This window comes from Thalia democratica, chromosome 5, assembly GCF_965202585.1.
Source record: "Thalia democratica chromosome 5, ktThaDemo2.hap1.1, whole genome shotgun sequence".
Taxonomy (NCBI): Eukaryota; Metazoa; Chordata; class Thaliacea; order Salpida; family Salpidae; genus Thalia; species Thalia democratica.
In genome coordinates, this window is record NC_139169.1 from 15,686,432 (window position 1) to 15,703,015 (window position 16,584).

Here is a 16,584-nt window from a genome sequence, read left to right on the forward strand (position 1 = left end):
GCTAAAATCAAGACCCCTAATGAATTTTTAAAATACTTTAAGTTAGAATAAAAAGGAAGTTTTATAGTCCCTCTTAAGAAGAAAATAAAATTTGTGGTAAAAAACATTTAAATAGTATAAAACTACTTAAAAATGCTGCAATGCCACTTTAAATGTGTCTTGTAAAAAAAAAAATACTGAATAATATGTAACTTTTTGAAAACTTTATTCTTGTTTAACCTAAATTTTACTATTTTAAGTTAAGTATTGTAAAAATATTTAAATTTTCAAGTTTAATGACTAAATAAACCAACATAACACTAAATGAAAACAAATGTATAAAAGAAAAACCTTAATACTATAAATTTCACAGGAAACTTCAAGCTTTTTTTGCAAAGCATTGAAATTAATTTTATTAATATATGAATTAAGAATATATAATTGTTATCTGATTAAAATGGGTTGCTTCAGGATTTTTAAAAATTCTTCCTGCTTTTCCAAAGAACAAGTTTTTTGTTCCATTTTCATTGTAAATTTGGTCTTTTTTAGTATAAAATTGTACCCAAGGTAAAAAACTGTCATAAACAGTATAAACTGTCAACATTGAAAAAATACTGTAAAGCTGCTTTAATGTGTTTTTTAATAATTCTAAATGATATTTAAAATTTTCATATGATAGAGATTTTTTGTATTTAATTAAATGGAAAATTTTTAACAGCATCAAAGTTTATTAATGATTTTTTTAATTCCAGGTTTTTCACGTTTTTACTCAAAATTTTTCAAATTATAGTTTTTTTAACTAAATTTTCAAACTCTGTATACGCTTTTACCATGCTTTTTGGCATCCCTGATAAACTTAATGAATGCAATTTCAGCAATGATCTAAAATGCCTTATTTGAATATAAACAAAATTATGATAAGTTATTTTCGAATTTTTTATAAGTACTGTTGCTTTAGGTTTTAATATTCCTACATCAAGAACATATAAAACTGTTCAACAGCAAACTCAGTTGTGTGTAACTGTCAAACTTGTAAAATAAATGCTTAAGGAGATTAAATCTGAGTGAACTAGTAATTATTTTTTAAGTTTTTAGGTTCATTAAGAACTGTATAACATCTTAAACTGATATGCATTGTACCTTAATAAACATAAGCTTGTTAATCAGACAAATAAGATGTGTCCTTCAAAAAGAAATAATTTTTAACTTACTTAGTTACCTATATACAGAATACTTATTTGAAAACATAATACTTATTTATTTCTATGTTAAATTAAAGGTCTAGAAGTATTAGTTTTTAATACACTGAGAATATTCTTTTATGTTACTTAATTCATAAAAAAGTTAAAATTTTACTATTTACGTATTTTTATTCAATGACTTTAGTTAATCACTTAACTTTTGGTCACCATTAACATATAAATACTATAAAAACCCTCCATAATTTTCCATTTGAATCATAATAGAAGATTTCTTACATTGACATGATGATTGTCATGTATTTATGACATTTCATTTATTTCACAAATTTATTTTGAGTGCCTTGAGTTGTTGAAAGTTTCTTCAAATGAAATTAGTTTCTAATCGCTTGAATGATCTTTTAATTTAAAATAATCAACATTCAAAATAGGCTTAAAGCTCATAGCTATTACTGACAACTAAGTCAAAGAAAATAAAGTACCTTGGTAAAACAAAAAAAAATTACAAATTATTCAATTTAACAGAAAAATATCAATAGATAGCAACTCACTTTATTTTTAAGAAATAAAAAAGTTTATTATTAACACAAACTGAGTAAATTAATGATTTTTGAAGTCTGAAACTCTTACTTATAAAAATAAAAGGATCTGGTAAAATGAAAAATAATTTGGAACCTTTAAATAAAGTTTTAAATTTAGAATTTTAGTATTTTTTAAAAAATTTATAAAGATAAATGTTAGTAGTTAAAATTAAACTACATCGATTAGTTTATGATAAGTCTGTATGCACAGTTTAAAAAAAAGGTTAATAAAAAGTTAAATTATTAAAAACTTTAACATATGTTTATATAAAGAGTCTATATCAAACAAAATAATTTTTGTATATTTAATTCTTATAGTTAGCCTATTTAAACAAGCTTCTAAAAAGTGTACTTTATCGTTTCAAAATTTAAGTGAATAATATTTTTTTTAAACAAAAAATCATTGTCGATAAAATAAAATTATATCAAACAAATACACATTGTTTACTGCCATTAACTTTTTACAGTTAATTATTACAAAAATATTTAAAGTCCTCTTAAAGTTTGATTTTTCATTAAACAATTTTAAGTAACCTAAATCTTTAAAATTATTTTTTATGTATAGATTGTAGTTATCTGTTTAAGAAACAACTATTTTTCTATTTAATAGATATAAAGATTAAAAGTTTTACAACTAAAAATAACTTATATAAATAAATTATTCGGCCTTGATCGTAAAAACTAATATTTTATTCATGATGGATAGAAACAAACTTATTCATAATGTTCTTATTAAAGGATCTCAAAAAATTAAACTATTTATGGCAGATTTGGCAGAAAATAAAAGTTCTAAATATTGAATAAACGTTGGTTTGATTTTAAACTTAAAATATCATTTTTGATTAGCTGTGTAGCAATTTACTAGTAACTATTATCGTATTATAATAAATGACTTATTGAAACCTATGTACTAAAAAAATAGTAGCTCTTAAGGTGCGTAAAAAAAAAATTAAAAAGTTGATATCTTAAAAGTTACTAAATTTATTTAAAAATACATTTTTTTACATAACAACTATTTTTTATGATCAGTTTATCGTATGGTAAGTAGTGATTTTAAGAAAATTAAAATTAGCCTAATCTTTTAGCTGTGCAACTTAAACATAAGCAAATAAATACAAGCACATAAAAAACAATTAAAATAAGTCTAATTAGTTTATTTATCTAAAGTAGAGAAAACAGCAGTATAAAGAAAGAGCACAGCAAATAAGGAATGAAAATAAAAAGGGCAGTTTATATTTGGTTGATGCAGACCAGGCAGGCTCCGGTCCCCACTTTGTAAAAGGCGTTTACCTGTTGATAAACATATATTAAATTATTATTTATTATTATTTTTATTATGAACATAAGAAAAAATAAGCTTAATGTTGGAAGTTAACAAACACTGTATTTGTTATCAAGTTTTTAACGTTTGTTGTTTGCAGTTGCTTAAAAGTACTTCACTTTCTATATAGAAAACATAAAAAACAAAAAAAACTTTATGTTGCATTAGTTTTGTTATACTGAAATCTAGTTTTGATTTATTAACTTAAAGTTTTAAACTTTCTCAAAAAAAATTTTATCCTCTTACTAGTTACATGTAATAAAAGTTAATTAAACTTTTAGCTCTTTATATAGAATACATATTTTTACGAAGTATATTTACGTGATAAAGACTTAAGTAGACTAAAGTCATATCAACTGTATAAATAAACAATATACAACGTTTTGTAACATAAAAGTTTAATTTGTAATTTTAAAACAGTTGTATAAAACTTGAAAACAAATATAATAAAAAAATAGAGCTAATAAATTACATTTACAAATATTGGTTTTTTTACATTAATAACTTAATATATATTTTTAAAATTTTTAAAAATTTTTGTAAATATTTACTTTAGCAAGCTATGTATTAGTTTAATTTTATTAATAATATTAGATATATAAAATAACAAGTAAAACTAAGCTTATCTGTAAGTTTTTAAGGATTTTTAATAAACTAATAAAAATAAAACTAGCTGTTTTTAATTTTCAAGTTTATTTTTCCAAGCTTTTGTCGATAACCTATTTATTCATATGTTACATAACTTAATTAATGCAATTCGGTCGTTTAAAGAAGTTAAAAATTAACATTTAACTATAGGAAATGAAAATAATTAATAAACAATAACTTTCTAAGTCAACAAATGTAGCTAATCTTACGAAAATAAGCACGTTCTCTAATAAGGCATACATCAGCTATTTTTCTATATTTACATGAAAGTAAATATGCTAACTTTAGTATCCAAAAAACTTCGAACAAGTCTTATTTACTCACATAGGTGTCGCTGTGTATTACTGCGTACAATATTTATACTACGTCATGTAAAAATAAAATTCAAAAAACCATTCTGTTGAGTCCAATGTACACCACGGTATCGTCTTTAACATTTCCTAATAACTCTGATGGACCTATGATTCCGTCGTGAGTTCCTCGGTTATCCGAATAAGATACCTCGTTATCACCTAATTGAATATTATGTGTTATCCAATTATCCGAGTAAGACTAAAGTTTAATTTTATCACACCATCATTTACTTAGACTTTTAAAGTGATCGAATGACCTACTTGACATGATTTAAAAAAATAATGTTTTGTCATTGTAGTAAGTCGATGATAGACTTCAGAGTTTTTTAAAGTTAATAGAGTATTTATTTGTTACCTAGAAAGTTGAAGTAACACTTAAAGATTGTACTGCACTATCCCTTATTATGCTTCCAATTAAGCAAAGACACTTTGTGAGAAAAGTAAGAGTTTTCTATTAGTTAGCTTTTTTAACAAAACCGAATATGTAAGCTTATGAGATTATAAGGAAATTTTGTATACTAATTTGTTTTATAATTTATAAATATTTCTGTTAAAAATTTTAACACCTTTAATGCACTTGACAAAAACTTTCTTTGTCTAAAAAAATGTTTCAAAATACTTTTAAAAAGTTTAAATACTAGTTTTAACATAGACCTAACCCAAAAATAAGTTATCTATTTGTAAATATTCTGTAAATAATAATGTCATACTTAGGTTATATCAGCTTAAGTTTATATATTACTATTCTGTTGTAAATTATATTGATAAAAGTTAAAACCAACCAAATATGAAGGTGGAGTGGCCAGCAGGTTGAAAGAATCCTGACAGCTGATTGGCTGAGGAGTCAACCTGGATTATCGAGTGGTAAGATCTGATGTTCAGCGCCGTGAACGGGTTCGTTGACTTTTGCATCTTCACGTTTCTGTGTAACGTTTTCTTTTTAATTTATTACACAAGCAAAATTCACTTCAGTTTCGATTATAGATTTTATTGATGTTTAGAAACATTTACGAAAAATTAATGTACATAAACAGTTATTTGAATTAAAATGTTTATTAACTTTGTCAGTTAACGTAAACTTCAAATCTTAAGTTGTTTGTAACTAAGTAATTCATTGAAGTAGTAATGATTTTTAGATGTCAGTACAATACAACTAATATAATATGTAACTAACGTGAGAAGTTGATCAGAGACCCCCAGTATCCGATCAGGAGAGAAGGAGAAGGATTGGGAGGCGTGCGCTGCCACGTCAAAGTGATACAATGAGGGAAAGTTGTCGTTCCATATGTCTATTTTCACCTTTAAAGTATATTATTTATTTTTTTTTAATTTACTTGTTAAGGTCATCAAAACAGCAACCCAGCTTTTGATGGGCTCTTAAAATAATACAGTTTAACAAATAAAATTGTTAGATTGTATTTTAGTTCGTGCTTAGAGACTGTCATAATTAACTTTTATTTAAGTTTTAATCCGTTTACTTTGTTAATAGCATGCTCAGAATAAACCTTTCAAAATTAAAGATAAAAAGTAAATCAACATACACTTCACTATTATATTAGTTTAAGTAGTACGTAACAGTTTTTATTTCTAAATTACAAATTTAAGTATAAAGTAAGTAGCTTGTATGCATTGAATAAACTAATACCAGCTTACAAGGAAAAATATAAAAATACATCTTCACTTGATATAACTTTATCCAGAATACATGTTTCATATTCTAGTACTGTTTATTGAATTGTCATAGATAAAATCAATAATTTTTGTTCAAAAACTTAAATTAATTAGCTTACCTTCTTACCCGGAGCTGCTTTCTTGATAGCGAGAACCGATTTCATGTTACAGCTTGCTGCCTGCATCCACGGGTCCCACATACCGTCTTGTCTGTTTCTGTACATGTGGAGTATTAAGTATAAAGTCTATGTTAATAAGTTAAAACTCGAAATATTAAAAAATATTCGTTTAGGAGTAATAGCACAGTAAAAATTTAGTTTTTTATTATCCAGTACCAACTTGTTTCTATCTTTAAGTTTATCAAAAAAGCTTAATTTCAAAAAAAGTCTTCAGTTTTCTAAACTTTTAAATAACACCTGTACGGGTACAATATAATATTACGGTATTGTAAATGTCATAGACTTAATACCTGTAAGGGTAGAGTGCCACTGTGGCGTAGTCCATATGCGATTGAGGGAAGACTTGTTGGAAGTAGGATCTTTGCAAGAAGGCGGGAAATTGCGAAGACGTGAATCCCATCATCCTGCCTGTTCTCAGGTCTAACGTCTTCTCGCAAGGAACTTTCAGGCACTTGAAGTCGAGGCTGCCTGTTGTGAAAAGAATTGAGTTTTTGATTGAAACATTTTACAAGTTTAACAACTTTATACAATTTTCATGTTTGTTATTGATAGTTTTCGAGTTTAATAAGTATTAACTTAAGGTTAAACAAAAAGTAACGTTATATTTAAATAAAACAAACAATAATAATCATAATCTAACCTGTCCATTTTAGATCGAGCCCCTTGTACTGGCACTCAAACCTGCTGTTGCCAAGCAACGCGTACCCCACGTTGCACTTGACTTGGCACACCGACTTGGCGTTGTTGCCGTTGTTACACGACACACGGCCGTTTTCCACCTTGATGTTTGAAACGTCGCTGCATTGCGTCTTCGCGCAGCCCCAAGCAGTCGAAGGGTACCATTTGAAATCGAACCCACATTGCTGTATGATTGATCAAATAAAATTAGTTTTGCTAAAACTTACATGTATTTATGTGTTAATGCAGTAGAACAATGTTAAGTTGTTATGGATAATTATAAATAGTTTAGACTCGAGTGAGCTACCTTGTAAGGAGAACCGAACATTGTCAGCCCGGGCGGGCAGGAAATGTAGCAGAAGGAACCTGGGTTGTTGTTGTTCGTGCATATGACCTGACTCGTTTGCAGGGGAGAACTCTCACCGCACGATGACCTCATGCACCTCGCATCCGTTCCGCTCCATTTACCACTCGGTTCGCACTTTCTGTTGGTTGGTGTTGGTGTTGAGGTTCAATAAAAAGTGAGTGAGATTTTCTTTGAAAGTATGTTGAAAATTTTGTCTATAAGAAGTTTGAATGAACAACTGAAATGTGGGATATCGTGAAATCGTATCTTGTATTGCTTTACGTTTTTTTAAGTTTTCTATTACTATCGGGTAAATTTTGAAACAAAACAGCTATTACTTAAACTAAATTTAAAACATTTAAAACAAACTGCTTTAACGTAGATGTTGTATAAAGAAATGAACTAAAAAAAATATGCTGTTTTATTGAAAATTTGTACAAAAAAAAAATTACAAGTTTAAATTTTATATTACATCAGCTTTAAAAAAAAATATCGTCAAGTTCGATTTATGACGTCATACCTTGATGCGGTGCCCATCAGCGAGTAGCCTTGTTCGCAACTGTGGGTGCAAACCGACCCGGTGTTGTCCCCGTTCGTGCACTGAACCTTCTGGGGTCCCGTGCTGCTTGGCAACTCGAAGGGTTTCTGGGTCGTGGTGGTTGTGGTGGTGGTAGGGGCGAGCGTCGTCTGCGCGCCCAGCAGGTCGAAAGCTCCTTTAAAAAAATATTCTATCTAACAAAAAGTTTTAAAAGAAACAAAAGAAAAAGTATAGTTATATGATATCAAAGGTTAAGAAAAATGTTTAGATGCCTGTTTTAAATATAAAATATTTTTTTACTAGTTGACTTGAAGAAAGTTTGTAGTAAAATAAGTTAAAAAAACATGATTAGATAAAAATCAAAATCTTATTTTAAAAAATTCCTACAAAAAATAGAGACGTTTATATAGAAATATTGTTAAAATTTTATTTGTATATAATGACGTCAATTTTGAAAACGACCAAGCAAAATTTCAAAAAACCCCCGAATGCGAAACTATCCACCAAGTCCACGCTTCTGATCACGTTAAGGTCGAAACCGTCCACGTCGGCCACTGCTTCCAACGGGGTCTGCCTGATTGGGGGACAGTTTTTGGGTGTTTGGGGCACTCGTACGCACGTGAACTGGTCGTCTGTGGGTCCGGACCACTTCGATGTTGGGAGGCAGGTTCGCTGCAGGGAAAGTACCTGGCCCATGCGAGTCTGTCAAAGTAATAAAACTTGTTAATAATTTAGACTTGGAAAAAATGAAAGTATTTAGTAGCAGTTTGACTAAGTTTATATTTAAGATTACTACAATTTTTAACAATATATCGAGCGAGCTGTTCAAACATTGAAAATTTTAATGCATTGCAAAGTTTGCATATAACCAAAAAAACAAATGTATTATTAACAACAATCGAAAGCATCGACGAGCAACATTAACAATAAAAATCTCACATTAGCGTGCTCATCAGCTACGAGATCCTGCAGCGACAGCGACTTGGGAAGCGTTTGCACCAGCATGGCGGGAAGCATGCCCTCGGGACAGTTGAGCGAACACGTGACTCCTTCCGACACTCCGTCACCGTCGCACAACGAGTACGGGGAGTTGTCGCGTGGGCACGAGGCTGTTGAGAAGATAAAACTTGGTTGACCGAATATGCAGTTGTTGCTATTAGTAAACTATTTATTTATTTTAGACACGTTTATAGATAATGTTGCTAATAACAAAAAAAAAAAAGAGAAACGTCTTAAAATTTTGTACAGTTTTAGTTAAAATTGTAAGGCAAAAATGATGATTAAACAAGTTTAAATTATGAATTATTAGTATGGCGAAACTGCCATCTTCAAGTTTAGTACAGTTTACATAAAATCTATTCAAAAACTTCATTACTCAAAAAAAAAGTTGTTTAATTACGAAATAAAGTTAAGAGTTTTTCTTTTCAACAAAGCCACTACTTATCACAAAACTCCACATACCTTTCTCGCAGAACATGCCAGTGAAGCCCTCGGAACACTGGCACTTGAACCCGCCAAACGACAAGTCAATACAGTCGGCATTGTTGAAGCACGGCTTCTCCTTCTCGCATATCGACACCGAAGTCTCGCACATTGATCCCGTGTAAAACTCACCGCATATGCATCTGTTTGTAATTGATTTTTGTTTTTTCAAAAATAGTAACAATTTTGTAAAACTTAAAGCATGTTCAACTTGATTTATTTTATTATGTGATGGTAATGTTAACTTTTTTTTTTGAAGTTTAAAGTCTAGCTCTGAACTTTGAGATTAGTGTGATTGCTTTTGAGTTTTTTTCTGTATAGTTCTACAAAAGTCTACATATTATTAAATAAAATATATTATTGTTAAAGGCAGGTTTTTAAGTTCACGTTATAAGCACGTTTGAATAAGCATATAAAACTTTTAAAGGTAATGCAAAGGTATACTACTATCACATAATATTATTATATAACATTACTATTATAGAATAATTCAAAAGGTAATATAAAGAAGTAAAATTGAACAAAGCCTTCAGTAAACGTAATAATCCTCAATATTGTGATTATACCAACTTGAATGAGTCGATACCGTCAATGCATTGTCCCTGGTTCAAGCACGGATCCGATTCACATTCGTTTATGTTCATTTCGCACAATATTCCGTCGAAACCGGCAGGACACTGTGAGAACATTTGTTCAGTTTTATTCAAAAGTAAATAATATTTATAAAACTTAAAGTTTTGAAACTTAAATTCAGTATCTACTATGCCAAGCATAAATGGTTTTAGGGCGAAAAGTTTTTAGAAAACAAAAATGCATCTTTCAGATACTAATTTATAGTAAGAAAAATAGCAACAAAACCAACAATGCAGGTGAATCCGTTGACTTTATCAACACATATTGCATCGTTCTGACATTCAATAGTGGCACACTCGTCAATGTTGATCTCGCACAAGTCTCCTTTGAATCCTTGGGGACATATGCAGTTGAAACTAGCCAACTTGTCCTCGCACAACGCTGAGAAATTAAAATACATTTGCGTGAAGCTTTAAAATAATTTAAATAGCAAAATATTGTACAGTAATGAACAGTAATGAAAGTTGTTTGAATCTTTAACATCATAAAAGTATATTCGGTCTTAAGACATCTTTACAATTATTTTAAAAATGTTATATACATAATAAAAATTAATTTTACTTATACTAATTTGCATGTTATTATTAAACAATAAATTATAGTACAAAAAAATTTAACTAAATTTAACTTCATTAAAGTTTACCTGCTAATACTAAAACTAAAAACGTTTATTAACATTTAAACTATCAATAATCACGTGTTGATTTAAAACCTGTACACATGTAATAAACAACAATACAATACCTCCGTTTTGGCAGGGATTGGGAGCGCAGTCATCAGTATTAACTGAACAATCTTCACCTTCGTATCCGTCTTTGCATTTGCATTCAAAACTTCTTTGGGTGTCTGCAGTGTAAATATTAAATATCTTTCTGTTTACATGTTAGATCCAAACTAATGTTTTTGTAAAAATAAACGGGTTGAAAGTAAAAAAGTTGATAAAAAGAAAATTTAATGCTGATAATAAGTATAACAGTTAAAATAAAAAAAGGACTTGCTTCACTAGAATGTGGATAAAATGGATGATTAAACGTGCGAAAAATATTAAAATTTTGTAAAAACATAAACAAACATTTTTAAACATTTCCAATACACTTGTTAAAAGTGTTCAATAATTTCACATAACAAAACGTCACAACTATTTTTCAACAAAAACAAACTGATGCATATCTGGTTCTGGTTGCAGTCGTCCAGCTTGCTTGCGCACTCATCCACGTCCAGGGAGCAGTCCTGGCCTCCCCACCCCCTGTTGCACGTGCACTTGTGGGTGTCGGGCAGGTTGAAGCACACCCCGTTGCCACCGCACGGGTCGTCGCCTAGCAACGAGCACCAGTCTGTCACGGTCTGGCACCTGTCTCCCTCGAACCCTAGCGGGCACTCGCAACTGTGTTGAGAAATGTTTAGTGAGTTTAGTAAAATAAATTTAATCATTTATGTATAAAAATTTTTAAAGTATTAAACATACAATTTAAAAAAAAAACTTAAATTGTTCATAATAATGTGAACTTTTTTCACCTACCTAAACTTTCCAGGAGCTCCTTGAACACATGTTGCTCCGTTAAAACAAGGATTTGGATCGCATTCGTTAACATCTTCATCGCATACTTCACCTTTGAATCCTAATGGGCACTTGCAACTGTAAGAAAAGTATGTTTTAAGATCCGAAAGACCAGTTAACAAACTTTAGAACACATGTTAATTTAAAATATTGTACTTCAGTTTATGAAAAAATTCAAAATTATTTCGTTGTTTTTTACGTATTGAAAATAATTTTACAAATTTAAATTAAAACACGTTTAATTTTTTTAATGAACCTGTATGTTCCCGGTTCGCCTTGAGTGCAGGCCGCCCCGTTCTTGCAAGGATTCGAACCGCACTCGTTTATATCATTAGAACACAGCGCTCCATTGTATCCGGGCAAGCATTGGCAACTGAATAAAAATGAATACTTCATAATAGTATTTTAAAATCTGGATATTGGTTTTATGAAGTTTTAATGCTTTTTTTTTATATACAGATAGTTTTAAAATATGATAAGAAAAAACAAAAAAAAAATATCTATAAAAGAAATGGATTAGTAGTTAAGTTTCTTAGACTAGTTTCGAAAATTTTTTTTTGATAAAAATAGTAATGATTAATATTTAGATAGAAGAACGTTTTTAAACTTTACCTATTCAAAGTTTTAATAAAAAAACCTGTATTTTCCAGGAGCACCTTGAACACAGATTGCTCCGTTCAGACAAGGGTTCGGATCACATTCGTTTACATCTTCATCGCATGTTTTACCTTTGAATCCAGGTAAGCAATTGCAACTGAAAAGAGTGAAATTATTAAAAAAAGACCAATTGTTTAAATCACTTGGTAAACAAAAAATTGTGTTATCGACATAAAGGATAATAACTAATGAACTTTATCGCAAGATCAGCAACACATACATAAACATAAAAGAGAAACATAGTTTTTTATTTCAGAAAACGTAATATGCATTAGTACATAGCTAAATTGAAAGTAATATGTTGTCAAACCTGTATGTACCAGGAATGCCTTGTGTGCAGATCGCTCCATTTCTACAAGGATTCGAATCGCATTCGTTAATATCTTCATCACATAAAGTACCTTTGAACCCGAGTGGACATTCGCAACTGTAGATTAAAACTGAGGTTAAGTTTTATTAATGTATTTACTTTTACACATGGTTTATATTATAACTAAATATTAGTAACTGTTTCTGTTGTACTAAGAAATGACAAATTATAGATTTTCATTGAAAATTTATCACAATTTTAGTTAAAGAACGGTTTTGCTTTACTGTTTATTTTAAAAAATTTCTTAATAAACACAACACTTCATTCCAACATGAAAGTTTTATATTACGAACCTGAACTTTCCAGGATCACCTTGTGTGCAGACCGCTCCGTTTTTACAAGGGCTAGAATCGCATTCATTTATGTCTTCTTCGCAAAAAAATCCTCTAAACCCTACAGGACACTTGCATCTGTAAATAAAGAAAGTTCATTAAATATATTCCGCGTATAACAAATTGGTTTTAGGAGTGGCGTTTTAAAGCGTTTGCTGTCGCGAGTGAAACTCAAATTCTTGTAAAAATGTATGGAAAACTAATTGTTTTATAAAGTTCATCACACATAAAACTAAATGTAAGATTTTTGTAAGAAATACAAACGAATCGAATATAAAAAACTATGTACGTATTACTATGTTAGAGTTCTTTTTCAATATTTTAAAGACTACATAGTTTAAATTGCATACAAGTTCTATGAAATAAAAAATTTATCAACCTAAAAATTGGCGGAATTCCTTCTATGCAAGCGGCTCCATTTTGACAAGGGTTGGGATCGCATTCATTTACATCATTTTCGCACAACAATCCTGAATAACCGGGTAGGCAGCTACAGCTGTTAAGTATTTAAAATATTTAAACAAGTCGTTTTCAAGTAACCAAACTATTCCAAATGTGACCGTTACAAATAAAAATTTTACTTTAATGGATTGAAGTAAAAAATGTGTTTACAAATCAACAACTGACTTTTTTTTACGTTTCAGTAAAAACTTATTGTAAAAAAAACATTTGATATTTTAAAACTTGATCAAAAATAGTAAGACTAGATCTAGTTACAAGTTAGTTTAAATGCCAAGTAAATGTACACTTTTTTACTAGCAAACTAACACAAGTTTTCCAGGACCGTTCTGTGTACATATGCCCCCATTTCTGCACGGTTCTTCAATGCATATGTCCGTCATGATTTCACAGTGGTCACCTTCGAAACCAATTGCGCATTTGCACCTGAAAAATATTCACCAATAAAATAAACTTTTAAAATTTAAGTAGTAATTTTATCAGGACAAGTTATACAATGGTAGTTGACATAAACTAAATACCCGACTTTACATTTACATTTTAAATAAATAGCACGAGTACTTTTTATGTTTAATTAAGTATAAAAAACAAAAACTATAACCATAGTTAATTTTTCTACTGCTGTACTCTATAAATTATAAAGTGATGTAATAAACTGTTAATTTTTCCTAATTTAAAATAAGTCAAATTGTACGCATCATCAAGGTAAACTGTTACAATTTATAAAACCTATAGCTTTCCTTTCTTAAATCAATTATACATTTCTTTCTCGTTTAATTAGGGCTTACTTAGTAAAAAATTTAAATACTTTAGACAAACAATGTTAAGTAAACTTAGCTTGTTTACAGTACTAAATTATGACAACATTGTAAAAGCTAGAGTGCATTAACAAGCTATCCTTTCATATCAAATTTAAAAAGTACAGCAAAATTGCAGTGTCCACTGTTCATACTACATTACCAAACATAAATATATAATACTAAAATACAACAAACTTGTAAGGTCCAGGGGATGTTTGAACGCTTATATATAAATATATATATATATATATATATATACATAATACAACAAACTTGTAATATCCGGGAGATGCTTGAATGCACTCTGCATTGTTCTTGCAAGGTTGTGACGAACACTCATTGACGTCATTCTCGCAAAACATGCCGTCGTACCCAACAAGGCACTCGCATTTGAAGTAAGGCATAGTTTCGTATGAATTCACGCATTTTCCTCCTAAACAGTTAAATGGAATGTTCAACTTTTCCAAGTAGGAAGAACAGTTAAATTTAATGATATAATTTTTCCTAAAACAAATTTTACTGGATTTTTAACTAATAACTTTTTTAGTTTTATGGTAGATAAAAAACTAAAAAAAAAAACTTTAAAGTACAAAGTGGTGTCTATTAGGCGAATTTCTTAGCTTTTACACTTATATGACGTATTATTGCTTGAACTGTTTGATAAATAATTTTCTGAAAAGGTATTTTATTCTTATAAAACCTCACCATTTTGGCAGCTGGGTACTTTGCAGAAATCAACCAACGCTTCACATTTAGCTCCTTCATAAGGCAGTGGGCAGGTACAAAACAAGTCTGTTAAAATATATATAAACTGAAAAGTGGTTTGCTTTTTAGCAACAGAATTTAAACAAGGGATGGATGGCTTTTCTTATCTGCAGAGCTGTTTAACTAGAAAAACTTTCAAATCTGGGCTTATTAAAAAACAGTCTTTGCATACTTTGACTAAAAACTGTACTATGCAAAACTTACTACAGCTTCTGTATAAGCAAAACTTTAACAAAAACTCAATATTTACAAGTTCTTATCACGCTAAAATCTACATCACAGTCCTAAGATTTCTGCTGAGCAAGCGATACGTTACCCACCCCTAACTTAAACTGAAAGAAAACAGTTATAGAATATAAACATTTTCAAATTTACTATTTGTTCTTTGTAAAAACTGTCTTTTAATTTTATAAAATCTAGTTTTTGTGTTTTTACAAGTAGTATAAAATAACACTACTTTAAGAAATTAAAAAAAAAAAAAAACGATTTTAATTATTAATTTAACTCTTTTTATTGTTCATTAAACTCTTTTTATTTCTAAAGAAGTTCCAAATCCTCACCATTTCCTAGTTTAGTACATGTTCCTCCATTTTGACAGTAATCTTCTGTGCAAACTCTTTCTTGACAACTGTCACCAGTGTAATCATGGTAACACTGGCATGTGAATGAGTTCACCCCATCAATACAATCCCCGTTACCATTACAGCTGTCAGGGGTGCAGTCATTGATGTTAATTTCACATAGATCACCTTGGTAACCTTCATTACATTCACATGTGTACGGTAGAACAAGACCTTGCTTGTTGATGCACTTTCCTGTGTAAAATGATGCAAATAAACTTGGAGATTTTGTGAATATCATAAGCAACAGACAATAAAAGTTTTTTCATTGTAAAAGTTTAATATTCTAAAATATGTAGTCAGTGGAAACAAGTATTTTTGTGAGCTCACAAGAATAAAATAAAATTCAAATTGAAAAGTTTCGATTTCAAAATACTTAAAATTTTCTTTACAATAAAAGTAAAAGCAAATTTATTAAAATAGAACTTTAGCTTAAAACGGACAACTATATTACTTGATTGTTTAATTGATATCAAATTCTATAAAATATTTTAAGTTTTATACTGTTGTATTCTATTTAGATAACAAACATACCATTTATGCAGGGGTTTGGAGCGCAGAAGTCAATAAAATTTTCGCATTTCATCCCAGTAGTGCGTGGAGGACACATGCAAAATAAATCTGTAATATATAATTATTAAAAACAAGTTTGTAATTGATACGAACTATATCATTGTTTCAAGTAGAAAAAGTAAGTAGTTGATAGTAAAGCTACAAAGTTTAGTTTAACAACAAGTACAAACTTGCAAAATTTAGTTTTTTTTATAGTAAAAGTACAGTTGACATCACATAAAATTAGCTTAAAGTTTCAGAGATGTAAATAATATTAACATATAAATAATAGTTGTATATAAATAAAAATTATATACAAATAGTATATGAATAATGTTAGTAGTACTGTTTCTATATTTTATTATAAAAACTGTTAGTTATAGCTAAGCCAGTTTTGCAAAGGTAACTAACTAAAAACAATTAAATATATATCATTTTAGTTCTGAGAAAATTAAATTTAAGCTTTTGTACTTTTTGATTTAAAAGTCATTATATTATTTCTAGTTTAAACTAGAATTTTTATCAAAAACTTAAAAAGAAGTTGAAAAGTATAATAACAATAAAAGTTAATAACAAATGAAAATCCTTACCATTTCCTAGTTTAGTACAAGTTCCACCATTTTGGCAATAGTCTTCAGTGCAAACCCTTTCTTCACAATTATCACCAGTGTAACCATGGTAACACTCACATGTGAATGTGTTGACCCCGTCAATACAGTCCCCCTTATTATAACAACTATCAGGTTTGCAATCATTTATGTTTATTTCACAGAGTTCGCCTTCAAAACCCTCGTTACACTCGCAAGTGAATGTCTTCACACCACTCGGTTTGTTGATGCATTTTCCTGGAAACGGTTTTGGAT

At 29.3% G+C, this 16,584-nt stretch overlaps 1 protein-coding gene across 1 annotated transcript in view; it reads right to left on the reverse strand.

The window, feature by feature from the left end:
• Positions 1–2,898: 2,898 nt before the first annotated feature.
• LOC145836205 (uncharacterized) overlaps positions 2,899–16,584 on the reverse strand; it is a 36,231-nt gene continuing 22,545 nt past the window's right edge. Inside the window, exons 33-60 of the mRNA XM_082944023.1 lie at positions 16,312–16,566; positions 15,704–15,790; positions 15,110–15,364; positions 14,490–14,576; positions 14,058–14,217; positions 13,294–13,410; positions 12,905–13,021; positions 12,487–12,603; positions 12,134–12,250; positions 11,804–11,920; positions 11,423–11,539; positions 11,128–11,244; positions 10,769–10,992; positions 10,353–10,454; positions 9,838–9,989; positions 9,546–9,652; positions 8,955–9,118; positions 8,433–8,602; positions 7,976–8,195; positions 7,476–7,668; positions 6,917–7,094; positions 6,572–6,794; positions 6,222–6,399; positions 5,872–5,968; positions 5,256–5,380; positions 4,864–5,003; positions 4,122–4,240; positions 2,899–3,049 (exon numbers count right to left, since the gene is read on the reverse strand). Coding sequence (XP_082800149.1) covers positions 2,990–3,049; positions 4,122–4,240; positions 4,864–5,003; positions 5,256–5,380; positions 5,872–5,968; positions 6,222–6,399; positions 6,572–6,794; positions 6,917–7,094; positions 7,476–7,668; positions 7,976–8,195; positions 8,433–8,602; positions 8,955–9,118; positions 9,546–9,652; positions 9,838–9,989; positions 10,353–10,454; positions 10,769–10,992; positions 11,128–11,244; positions 11,423–11,539; positions 11,804–11,920; positions 12,134–12,250; positions 12,487–12,603; positions 12,905–13,021; positions 13,294–13,410; positions 14,058–14,217; positions 14,490–14,576; positions 15,110–15,364; positions 15,704–15,790; positions 16,312–16,566 — 4,115 coding nt within the window. The 3' untranslated portion in view covers positions 2,899–2,989. The remainder of the gene's footprint in view (positions 3,050–4,121; positions 4,241–4,863; positions 5,004–5,255; positions 5,381–5,871; positions 5,969–6,221; positions 6,400–6,571; positions 6,795–6,916; positions 7,095–7,475; positions 7,669–7,975; positions 8,196–8,432; positions 8,603–8,954; positions 9,119–9,545; positions 9,653–9,837; positions 9,990–10,352; positions 10,455–10,768; positions 10,993–11,127; positions 11,245–11,422; positions 11,540–11,803; positions 11,921–12,133; positions 12,251–12,486; positions 12,604–12,904; positions 13,022–13,293; positions 13,411–14,057; positions 14,218–14,489; positions 14,577–15,109; positions 15,365–15,703; positions 15,791–16,311; positions 16,567–16,584) is intronic.